Source organism: Salmo salar, chromosome 06, assembly GCF_965601325.2.
Source record: "Salmo salar chromosome 06, fSalSal1, whole genome shotgun sequence".
NCBI classification, from domain to species: Eukaryota; Metazoa; Chordata; class Actinopteri; order Salmoniformes; family Salmonidae; genus Salmo; species Salmo salar.
This window is the reverse complement of record NC_138296.1, coordinates 64,247,501-64,260,000: the sequence shown is the minus strand read 5'-3', so window position 1 is coordinate 64,260,000 and position 12,500 is coordinate 64,247,501. Positions and strand designations below refer to the sequence as shown.

The window sequence follows — 12,500 nt, the reverse complement described above, 5'->3', positions numbered from 1 at the left end:
GACAGCCTAACCTCCTTTGTATTTGTGTATCTTTGTTTTTCTTTCTTTCTGCTTCTTCTTCTCTCCTCTGGCTCCAGCTCTCCAAACAAAGCAGAGATGTGTGTTGTGTTTTTCCTGCTAGAAAGGGGCCCTCTTATCTTGGTGTTATTGAGCTGCTCTCTTTTCCTCTCCTGGCCCCCTGCTGAGAGCTCTCGGGGCTTTGCTGTGTTGAATGAAAGGCCCTGCCGTTATCTGACCTGGGAGAACCTAAGACTAGACTGGACCTGGAGGGCAAACCACTTCCCTCTCAGCACTTATCAGAGGGGCCCTGAGTTTTCCCTGACCAAGAGACCTGTATAGGATATAACTAGGGACCAGTGTTGTTCCTGGTTAGATCATCTGGTCAGGGAAACTGAAGGCCTTTCAAGCCCCTATGGGGCTCCCGAGTGGCGCAGCGGCCTAAGGCACTGCATCTCAGTGCTAGAGGCGTCACTACAGACAACTGGTCGTGATTGGGAGTCCCATAGGGCGGCGCACAATTGGCCCAGGTTAGGGTTTGACCGGGGTACGCCGTCATTGTAAATAATTTGTTCTTAACTGACTTGCCTAGTTAAATAAATAAATAAATAAAATCACCATCAACACCCTGGCTAGAAGACCAGCCACAGCAGGGAGCTACATACACCAGACCCAGAGCTCACTACAGCAGCACCAAAGCACAATATCTATTCATTAGTGTTGTCAAACCATTGGTTTTGGCATCGCTGATGTCTTTCCATTTAGGATATAATTCATGCATAGCTAGGCAGACAACCAACATAGATATAAAATGTTACTATTGTACCTAAGCATGGGGTTCTGGAGAAGGGTTGAGATAAAGCCTTATTTGTTTCTATAAACAAGGGCTAAAGTGAGTCCTGTACAGGGTGCAGGTCCTATTATAATATCATGACAAAGTCTTTCCTCACATAAATCCAATTCACATTGAGAACACTTCACCCTCTGTGGAACAAAGGGGCTGGTCTGGTAAAGTGCATTGTGGGTGGGAGGAGCAGGGGAAATCAAACCTTTTGTTAAGGAGCAACAGCATGCGTCAGCACACCACTCGTGGCAAAGTTCTAATCCTCCTGTAAATAGCGTCAGAAACACACAACAGGAGACTCACATCAATAAACCATCCATGTCGCAGTAGGATCTTTTTGTCTGGGATACATAACAAGAGCTCCTAAGATACAATCGTATATCTCACAATCCTACTGGAGCACAGTGGCTGATTCTGAACAACCATAATAAAGTGTATTTTGCTACACGAGGACAGATTGAGTTACAGGACAAATAAAGAGAGCACTGCGAAGAGAGGACTTTGGGTTCGGATCCACTTTTATACATCACAGGGGAGGCCGTGTTAGAACAGAGACAGAGAGCCAGAGTTGCCAGCCATCCCACACCAAATATGCCCAGACAAAGATGGAGAGAGAGAGCGGGAGAGACAAAAACAGAGGAGGGGGTAATCAGGGTCCATCTTTCAGGAAATGAACAACAGACCATCCAACCTTCCGCTGGGCTTCTGAAAACAAGAATCGCACCGTGACCCCGGGAAGAGTCGCACCGTGACCCCGGGAAGAGTCGCACCGTGACCCCGGGAACCAATAGATCCTGACATCTGTTCCCCCATTACGAGCTCTGGCTCTGTTGACATTAATATCCAGGAGGCATCAATGTGTGTTTTCCCACCGGCCACCCACAGGAATGCAAAGAGGGGGCTCTGCTCAGATCCTCTGACTGCCTCCAATATGGGGTCCTGTTTTGTTTGTGCATAGTGGGTGATGGTCCAAAACTAGGGCTTGGAAACACGGGCATCTGGGGAACACTTTAACTGGCCCCAATGAGACAGTCCAAAGTGAAAAGATCTGGGGCGGAGACTATTTGCTGACTCAAAAGCTACAAGAATTTCCCTACTTGTTTGTCCATCTGTAACCAATACCATTTGTTTGGGTTACTGTGCTTTATGGAAACATTTCCGCCATGTTTTTCTAAAGTATTTGGGGTAGATGTAGATCAGAAGAACTAAGCAATTTACTAAAACAGTTGGAGTATCATTACAATAATTGGCAAGTACTGTATAAGCAAGCACACATCTTGTTTCTAAGCAACCCACACATTTATAGAGTTCTGTTCTAAAAAAAAAACTTCTTTAAAACAAACAAACCAACAAACAAAAGACGATCCACTTATGAAAAAAGCTCCAGTATCTGCTGAATGAGCAGGCAGCTTTGGAGGCTTCCTTGTTGCAGTTCATCAGACATTTAAGTGGCAGAGCCTGGAAATGGGGCCGTTTGTGCCCTGCAGCCTCTGCCCCTGCAGTGTGGAGGGAATAGAGGGACTAGAGGGACGATCACGGTGTGTTAGCCACAGCATGCAGTCTGGAGCTGCAGTCTGGGACAGGCTAGAAATGGCTGAATATCCTCCTCTCTACTGTCAAGTGGGACAGAGGAGCACAGTATAACAGTGTCTACTCAGAGCTCTGTTAGAATCCTAGATGTGGCGCTCAGTCTCTAGTCTATAGGTCCCCAGTGAAGACCACCTCGTACAGGGGGCCCAGCCCACAAATGAAGCCACACATAAATACACACACAGTAAATAAATACATTCATATGGGTAAAACAATCATTGGCACCCACCCATGCATATTCTCTTGGGCACTCGGCGCTCCGTCGGCCTTGTCAATCTGAAGGCGAGGGGTAATGGCCCCCGCTCCTCACTGGGAGAAAGTGCTGAAGTGTGTACTCAGGCAAGCGCTACCGAGATGGGTTCATTTATCATCATAATAGTCTATTACCCATGATAGGTCACAACTCAGTGAAGAGGCAGCCGCAGTAATTGGTGCTATTCCTTTCACTTTGCTTGGCCAGGGAAGGCAAGGAGGCAGCCCTCGGCACAAGGGCAATAGTCAATCAACACGTGGAGATTTCTGTCTAAGAAAGTTAATTTGAGATTTGTTTGCAGGTTTATGGGTTTTATTATCTCCTGTAAATCTGTCACCACATCCCCTGTTAAATGGAGAAGCAGGATATACGTGGTCAAGAATCAGTTCTAGAAGTTAAAGGAATAGGCCGCAATTAAGATTTTTTTTCACTGATATGTCAAACAAGTGAATATACAGCTGTACACATTTTTTTATGGGGGCTATATTTGTGACGTGGTAAGTTTGGACCCAGATGCAGAGAAGCGACCAGACGAGGAATCAGTGGTTAAAGATAAACATAATACTTTACTGAGATACGGTAGTCGCAGGATCATAGTACACTTGAAAAAACAGCAAACACAAAAGTCTCGAAAAATCACGTAGGAATTGAACACACACGGTAAACAATTCAAGCTTCTGCAAAGGACCACATAAACACACCTCTCCTAACAGGGAAACAATCATGAAATAATAAGACACACCTGAGTCCAATAAAAGTCTCTAGGGCAGTCTCTGTCGCCCTCTGGTGCCAGAAGGAACCATGACAGTATCCCCCCTCTAGGAGCGGCTCCAGCCGCAGAGCCATGACGACCACCACGTAGTTGTTTGACGTCTCTAACAAAGACCCGGATCCAGGATGTCCCGGGCAGGCACCCACGCCCTCTCCTTGGGACCGTAGCCCTCCCAGTCCACCAGGTACTACAGGGTCTATCGGACCCGACGAGCCTCCAACAGATGCCGGACCATGTAGGTCAGGCAGCCATCCACAAGTTGAGGGGGCAGAGGAGCAGGTGTGGGGGGAGAGAATGGACTGGTCCTTACCAGCTTGAGATGGGAGACATGAAAGGATGGACAGACCCTCATTGACCTGGGAAGCTGGAGATGATAGGAGACCGGGTTGATGCGACCATCTTGAATGGTCCTATGTAGCGAGGAGCGAGCCTCCGCAAATCCTCTGTTAAGGGAAGATCAAGGGTGGAAAGCCACACCCGTTGACCCGATCGGAGGAGCCGAAGTGGTCTTCGTTGCCGGTTTGTCTGATGTTGGTGTCGGGCAGAGGAGCGGAGCAAGGAGGATCATGCTCTGATCCAGGTGCGGCGACATCGTCAAATGAACGCCTCGGCTGATGGCCTCTTGTTTAGGAAACAGGGGGGGAGAACCCGGAATGACACTCAAACCACGACAGTCCAGTGGATGAGTTCGGTAGTGTGTTATGAGCAGACTCCGCACAGACGAGGAACTTACTCCAGTTACTGGCCTGAGTGGAGACCAAGCAGTAGAGGAACTTCTCCAGCTCCTGGTTGGCCCACTTAGTTTTCCCATTCGATTGAGGGTGGAACCCCGAGGAGAGACTCACCGATGCCCCCAACAGGGAACAGAAGGCCTTCCAATACCGTGCGTGGAACTGGGGCCCACGATTTGAGACAATGTCCTGGGGAAGTCAGTGTAGTCAAAAGACATGGATAATCATGAGATCAGCGGCATCCTTCGCTGAAGGCAACTTGGGTAAGGCGAAGAAATGGGCTGCCTTGGAGAACCGATTGATGACCACCAGGATAGTGGTAAGCCTATGAGATGGAGGTAAGCCTGTGATAAAGTTTACAGACAGATGAGACCAGGGCCGGCTGGGGATGAGCAGAGGTTGGAGCAACTCGGCCAGTCGCTGAAGTGAAGACCTGCTTTGGGCACAGATGGAACAGGCCACATCAAAGGATCTCACATCCTCCATCAGGGCGTCTGCCTTCTGATTCTTGGATCCCGGGTGATAGGCCAGTGTGAAATTGAAACCTGTTAAAAAACAGAGCCCACCTAGCCTGCGAGCTTTCAACCTCTTGGCTTCTTGAATGGAGACCAAATTCTTATGGTCCGTCCAGATCACGAAAGGATGAGGTGCCCCCTCCAAACAGTGTCTCTACCCCTCAAGAGCCCACTTAACTCCCAAGAGCTCCTGGTTGACTACATCGTAGTTGCGTTTCGCTAGTGAGAACCACTTGGAGAGAAAGGCACATGGGTTCAGTTTCTTGTCCTCCTCGTTCCGCTGTGAAAGGACCGCCCTTGCTCCGGTGTCTGAGGAATCCACCTCCACCACAAAGGGACGAGTTGGATCAGGATGAACGAGGATGGGTCCAGAGGTGAAATGTACCTTGAGCTCCATGAATGCCCTGTCAGCCTTGGGGGTCCAGCAAAAACGGGTCTGGGACTTGCGGGTCAGGACCGTGAGAGGTGCTGCCACCGCTGCCACCGCACCGGCCTTCCCTGTAGCTCAGTTGGTAGAGCATGGTGTTTGCAACGCCAGGGTTGTGGGTTCGATTCCCACGGGGGGCCAAGTACGAAGAAAAAAAATGTATGGAATGAAAAAAATGAAATGTATGCATTCACTACTGTAAGTCGCTCTGGATAAGAGCGTCTGCTAAATGACTAAAAATGTAAAAAATGTAAAAATGCACCAAAGTTGCGTATAAAACACCTGTAAAAATTGGCAAACCCGAGGAATAGCTGGACCTGCTTGAGTGAGGTGGGACGGGGCCAGTCGCGACCGCCTCAATCTTTACGGGGTACACATGCCTGCGGTAGAGATAATGTGACCCAGGAAGTAAACCTTGGATACGAGGAACTCACACTTCTCTATCTTGACATATAGTTGATTCTGCAGGAGGCTTCTCAGGACTTGGCGGATGTGCATTATGTGTTCCAGAAGGGTCTTGGAGAAGATCAAGATGTTGTCGAGGTAAACAAAGACGAACTGATTCAACATATCCCTAAGGATGTCATTGACCAATGCTTGAAAGACTGCTGGTGAGTTTGATAATCCGAAGGGTATGACTAAATACTCATAGTGGCCACTAGGGGTGTTATAGGCAGTCTTCCACTCATCTCCCTCTCTGATTGTCACCAGATTGTAAGCGTTGAGGAGGTCCAGTTTGGTGAAGAATTGGGCCCCTTGGACCAACTCCAATGCGGAGGACATCAGGGGTAGGGGGTAATGATTCTTGATTGTAATCTGGTTCAGCCCTCTGTAATCGATGCAGGGATACAGGCTTCCATCCTTCTTACCCATGAAGAAGAAGACTGCACCAGCAGGGGATGTAGAGGGGTGAATGAAACCTGCCTCCAGCGACTCCCTGATGTAATTGTCCATGACTGCTGCTTCTGGGGTCGGGAGTACAGACGACCCCAGGGAGGGGTGGTACCAGGTAGGAGTTCTATGGCACAGTCATAAGGACGATGAGGGGGAAGGGTGGCGGCCTGCCTCTTACTGAAAGCCTCCTGGAGGTCAAAGTATTCGGGAGGGAGAGTGGAAAAGTCTTGGTCTTCAATGGATGCAGGAGGAAACGGCGAGGCTCTTGGTGGGGGCCTTAGACATTTAGTCTGGCAGTCCTTACCCCAGTCTAGTAGGTGTCCCATGGACCAGGAAACTAGTGGGTAATGTAGCGCTAGCCAGGGGTACCCTAGGTACCCGGGAGCAGTGATCAACAGAAAACTAAGAGTCTCAGAGTGTTTCACCCCAACCTGCAGTAGAATGGGCTTGTTCTGATATTCCACCTGACCGGAGCTAATGGGGCGTCCATCGAGGGCTTGAATCTGCAGAGGGATTGGACATGTCACACAGGGGATCTGTAACTCTCTGGCAAAGTCTTGATCAATGAAATTATCCGCGGCCCCGGAGTCCACAAAAGCTGGAACCTGGTGCTGACGGTTGTCCCAGTGGAGGGTTGCGGGTAGTAACAGATAGTGATTGGGTAGCCGGGAGGTAACTGCACAGCTCGTCAGGGTCTCCCCCTGTCCTAGCGAGCAGCAGCCTTCGCGCATTCACCTGTCATGCTCTGGTGGGCTCAGACGTGTGCAACCCAGCTGCATGGGATCCTCCATACTGGGCTCGGTGTGCTTGGTGTGTTTCAGAAACCGGAATGCTGGAATGGTGTCAAAAGGGCATTGTCTCACCCATTCCCGGATGCGGTTGTCAATCAGGGACTCAAGGTCCTCTCCCAGTTCCCGAGCGGTCAGTTCATCTTTGATGGAGTTAGACAGACCCTGGTGGAAAGCGGTAACCAGTGCCTCCGTATTCCACCCACTCTCGGCGGCAAGGGTGCGGAACTCAAGGATCTGCAAGATGGTGGCTGCTGTTCCCACACCACTGTTGCACACGCCAGGGCCTTGCCCGAGAGTAGAGAGATGATGTAGGCGATCATGGCCCGATCGGTGTGAAACGAGGAGGACTGTAGCTCAAACATTTACATTTACATTTAAGTCATTTAGCAGACGCTCTTATCCAGAGCGACTTACAAATTGGTGCATTCACCTTATAATATCCAGTGGAACAACCACTTTACAATAGTGCATCTAAATCTTTTAAGGGGGGGTTAGAAGGATTACTTTATCCTATCCCAGGTATTCCTTAAAGAGGTGGGGTTTCAGGTGTCTCCGGAAGGTGGTGATTGACTCTGCTGTCCTGGCGTCGTGAGGGAGCTTGTTCCACCATTGGGGTGCCAGAGCAGCGAACAGTTTTGACTGGGCTGAGCGGGAACTGTGCTTCCTCAGAGGTAGGGAGGCGAGCAGGCCAGAGGTGGATGAACGCAGTGCCCTTGTTTGGGTGTAGGGCCTGATCAGAGCCTGAAGGTACAGAGGTGCCGTTCCCCTCACAGCTCCATAGGCAAGCACCATGGTCTTGTAGCGGATGCGAGCTTCGACTGGAAGCCAGTGGAAACACCAGAGAACACTGGGTGAGGAACTCCTTGCATCCTCCCGGGTGGCCATCATACCGTTCAGGGGCTGGGATCTTGGATTCCCGGTGCAGGTTCCCAGGATGAACAACAACGACATCTGTAGCACTGGGCGATGAGACATGGGCAATGACTCCTTCTGGGTCGGGGGCGTGCCATGGTTGGAGGAACTTGGCAAGTGCCCGAAGGGTCTCGGAGATTTGGGAAAGCTGTTCTTGCTGTCATCCTAACAGTGCTCCTTGGTGGGCTACCACATTCAGGATATGGGTGATGTCTGCTGGGTCCATGTTGTGGCAGAAGCTTGCTGTGACGTGGTAAGGTTGGACCCAGGTGCAGAGAAGAGACCAGACAAGGAATCAGTGGTTAAGGATAAACATAATACTTTACTGAGATACAGTAGCCGCAGGATCACAGTACACTTGAAAAAACAACAAACACTACGTCTCGAAAAGTCACTCAGGAAAGCATCGCACACGGTAAACAATTCAAGCTTCTGAAAAAGACTACAGAAAACACACCTCTTTTAACAGAGACACAATCATGAAATAATAAGACACACCTGAGTCCAATAAAAGTCTCTAGGTCGGACTCTACCACCCTCTGGTGCCAGGAGGAACCATGACAACATTGTGTTAACTTCATTCTAATTCTTGTGTGGTGGTAATCTGATCTGTTTTACCTGAATCTCAAGAACTCTTACTCAACAATGATACAAACTGAGTGAGTTTACGATGGCGCCAGAGGGGAGGGCTGCCGTCTTATCGGCTCTTAACCAACCATGTTATTTTGTTTGTTTTTTCGCGTTGTTCGTAACTTGTTTTGTACATAATATTGCTTCTACGGTCTCTTATGACCAAAAAGAGATTCTGGACACCAGAACTGTGATTGCTCACCTCAAACTGGACAAAGAGTTCTTCTTCAATGAGTAGGACGGGAGGGATATACTACTACAGACTCCCGACCAGGCCCAGATCCCCGTGATTCGCTGGAGAAGGAAACTGAGGTTTTGTGGAAAAGATCAGGGTGCCTTGCGAGGATCAGACGACAAGTGGCTAATCTGCCCTTGCCTTCCATCCTGCATGTATATCCTACCAACGGGACATTAAAAACTGTAATATCTTATGTTTCACCGAGTCGTGGCTGAACGACAACATTAAGAACATACAGCTGGCGGGTTATGAACTCCGTCGGCAGGGCAGAGCAGTAGCCTCTGGTAAGACATGGGGCGGGTGGCTATGCATATATGTGAACAACAGCTGGTGCACGATATCGAAGGAAGTCTCAAGGTTTTTCTCGCCTGAGGTAGAGTATCAGTACATCACCAGGGCCAAGTTTCCTGTCATCCAGGACCTCTATACCAGGCGGTGTCAGAGGAAGGTCCTAAAAATATGAAAAGACTCCAGCCAACCTAGTCAAAGACTGTTCTCTCTGCTACAGCACGGCAAGCGGTACTGGAGCGCCAAGTCTAGGTCCAAAAGGCTCCTAAAAATAGCTTCTACCCCCAAACCATAAGACTCGTGAACAGCTAATCAAATGGCTACCCCATCTGGAACGCTGCTGCTGCTCTCTGTTATTATCTATGCATAGTCACTTTAATAACTCTACCTACATGTACATATTACCTCAATTACCTCAGCACATTGACATTGACTCTGTACCGGTACCCCCTGTATACAGCCCCGCTATTGTTATTTACTGCTGCTCTTTACTTATTTGTTATTCTTCTCTTATTTTTTTGTTGTTCATATTTTCTTAAAACTGCATTGTTGATTAAGGGCTTGTAATTAAGCATTTCACTGTAAGGTCTACTACACCTGTTGTATTCGGCTCATGTGAGAAATAAAATTTGATTTGATTTGATTTTAACTCTATTTGGAGAGGGAAGGACATAGTAAACAGCAACAAGCCTCCCCCAGATACATAAAGCAAACATAAAGCCCGAAAGAACGAGACCCGTGTGCAGTCATAAACCCTGGTAGGAACTGGAGCGAAATGTAACCATTTCTCTTTTTCATTAGAAACGAGGCTGTCACTTTTAATGCATGTCACAATGGTGATAATTCATGAGATGAAACATGGCACCACGGACATACAGGAGTAATTGTGTTGGGCTTTGAGCGTCACGTTAGCATGAGAGAATTCTCTGCTTCAGTGTCTGATCCTTTTACTGAAATCCTGCTTGACTGCCACACACACACACACACACACACACACACACACACACACACACACACACACACACACACACACACACACACACACACACACACACAAACATACATTAGTTCCCTATTGTGGATCCCTATATAAAGCTCATAATGATGTGATGTGCCTATTTGACATTAGGGAGAGCAGAGTAAATCGTCATGCCTGAAGACGTTTGTAAGAGAAAAACATATTATTACAGAGTTCATGGAGCGAAGCATTGCTTTCCCCCAGAATGCAGTGAGGGGAATAGAATGAGTTAGAGACAATGGGATGGGAAGGCATGCAAAGGCTATGAGGAGAAGAGGGAAGAAACGAATCAATTGTCAAACTTAAGACTGAACAATAGTTGTGTGTGTATGTGGTGTGGTGTGTGTGTGTGATAAAGAGGGCTGTTGTGTGCTGACCTTGTTGCCCAGGTACTCTCCAGGTGCGCTCCAGTAGTAGATAGCAGGAAGGTGTCTCCTGGCTTCCTGGTTATCGATCCTGAGTGTCTGGGACCTGTCTCTGTCTCTGCTGGCGGCGGGCCACACCTTCCCCTCCCCATCCTCTGCTGTGAGGGACCAGCCGGCCATGGATGTCTCCTGAACAGAAACACATAGCATATGGGTTTGATTCTATCAATGCATGCAGAAAGCGTCTCACTGTTTATGACATTATGATATGTCCTTGTTATGGCAGTGTTATGTAGCCCTTATGATGGAGGATTTTTTTCTCTCTGCATTGTTGGGAAGGGCTCGTTAGTACGCATTTCACTGTTAGTCTACACCTGTTGTTTACTAAATAAAATGTTATTTGATTTGTTATTTGTCCCTTCAAATATTGAGATATTCTGCTTCTGGTTTTACCATGCAGTGTTGCCTACATATTGCCATCAACTGTTCTTAAAATTGTGACAATCCCAAAACACTCATTTGCTATTTTTTCCCCTCCAATGAACACAGAGACGACTCTTCCTGGGTCGAGATAAGTATCGAAAAACATATTCCACAGTCAGATTTTGGTTGAGATATTTTTGGGTGATTTATATTCTTTATGTGTGAGGCAGAGGAAAATACATCATGGTTTGACACCACTCGGCTTCCCTCTTCCTTAAATCACAATGAACACTCTTGTCTGGAAGCCTGCGATTTATACGACAGACGCTTCCCCTTGCCAGGCTATGATCATGTTTGTTTTTTTTCTATTCGCTCTCATTTTTTTTCAATAGATCTGCCAAGTGAATATCCTCAAATGTGGAATAAAGTGCCTTTTCCTCATGTTTTTTACAATAACCTTGTGTGTGTGTGTGTGTGTGTGTGTGTGTGTGTGTGTGTGTGTGTGTGTGTGTGTGTGTGTGTGTGTGTGTGTGTGTGTGTGTGTGTGTGTGCGTGCGTTTGTGGGTGTGTGGGTGTCGGTGTGTGTGTGTGTGCGTGCGTGCGTGTGTGTGTGTGGGTGTGTGTGTGTGGGTGTCGGTGTGTGTGTGGGTTTGGTTGTGGGTATGGCAGGCTGATAGAGCAGGTGGCCTAAGAGGCCTGTCATTAGGACAGAGAGAGGTACAGATAGGTAGAGCTCATTAGGATGGAGAGAGGTACAGAGAGGTAGAGCTCATTAGGATGGAGAGAGGTACAGAGAGGTACAGGTCATTAGGATGGAGAGAGGTACAGAGAGGTAGAGCTCATTAGGATGGAGAGAGGTACAGAGAGGTACAGGTCATTAGGATAGAGAGGTACAGGTCATTAGGATGGAGAGAGTTACAGAGAGGTAGAGGTCATTAGGATGGAGGTAGGTACAGAAGTACAGGTCATTAGGATGGAGAGAGGTACAGAGAGGTACAGGTCATTAGGATGGAGAGAGGTACAGAGAGGTACAGGTCATTAGGATGGAGAGAGGTACAGAGAGGTAGAGGTCATTAGGATGGAGAGGTACAGAGAGGTACAGGTCATTAGGATAGAGAGAGGTACAGAGAGGTACAGGTCATTAGGATAGAGAGAGGTACAGAGAGGTACAGGTCATTAGGATGGAGAGGTACAGAGAGGTACAGGTCATTAGGATAGAGAGAGGTACAGAGAGGTACAGGTCATTAGGATGGAGAGGTACAGAGAGGTACAGGTCATTAGGATAGAGAGAGGTACAGAGAGGTACAGGTCATTAGGATAGAGAGAGGTACAGAGAGGTAGAGGTCATTAGGATGGAGAGGTACAGAGAGGTACAGGTCATTAGGATAGAGAGAGGTACAGAGAGGTACAGGTCATTAGGATAGAGAGAGGTACAGAGAGGTAGAGGTCATTAGGATGGAGAGGTACAGAGAGGTACAGGTCATTAGGATAGAGAGAGGTACAGAGAGGTACAGGTCATTAGGATGGAGAGGTACAGAGAGGTAGAGGTCATTAGGATGGAGAGGTACAGAGAGGTACAGGTCATTAGGATAGAGATTTGTAAGTCGCTCTGGATAAGAGTGTCTGCTAAATGACTTAAATGTAAATGTAAATGTAGAGAGGTACAGGTCATTAGGATGGAGAGGTACAGAGATGTACAGGTCATTAGGATGGAGAGGTACAGAGAGGTACAGGTCATTAGGATAGAGAGAGGTACAGAGAGGTACAGGTCATTAGGATAGAGAGAGGTACAGAGAGGTAGAGGTCATTAGG

The 12,500-nt window shown here is 48.0% G+C and overlaps 1 protein-coding gene across 12 annotated transcripts in view; it reads right to left on the bottom strand.

Moving 5' to 3' along the window:
• Positions 1 to 12,500, bottom strand: part of lama2 (laminin, alpha 2) — a 143,707-nt gene that overhangs the window by 90,209 nt on the left and 40,998 nt on the right. For all 12 annotated transcript variants that reach the window (XM_082976824.1, XM_082976827.1, XM_082976825.1 and 9 more), the window contains exon 12: positions 10,278 to 10,454. In XM_082976824.1, coding sequence (XP_082832950.1) covers positions 10,278 to 10,454 — 177 coding nt within the window. The remainder of the gene's footprint in view (positions 1 to 10,277; positions 10,455 to 12,500) is intronic.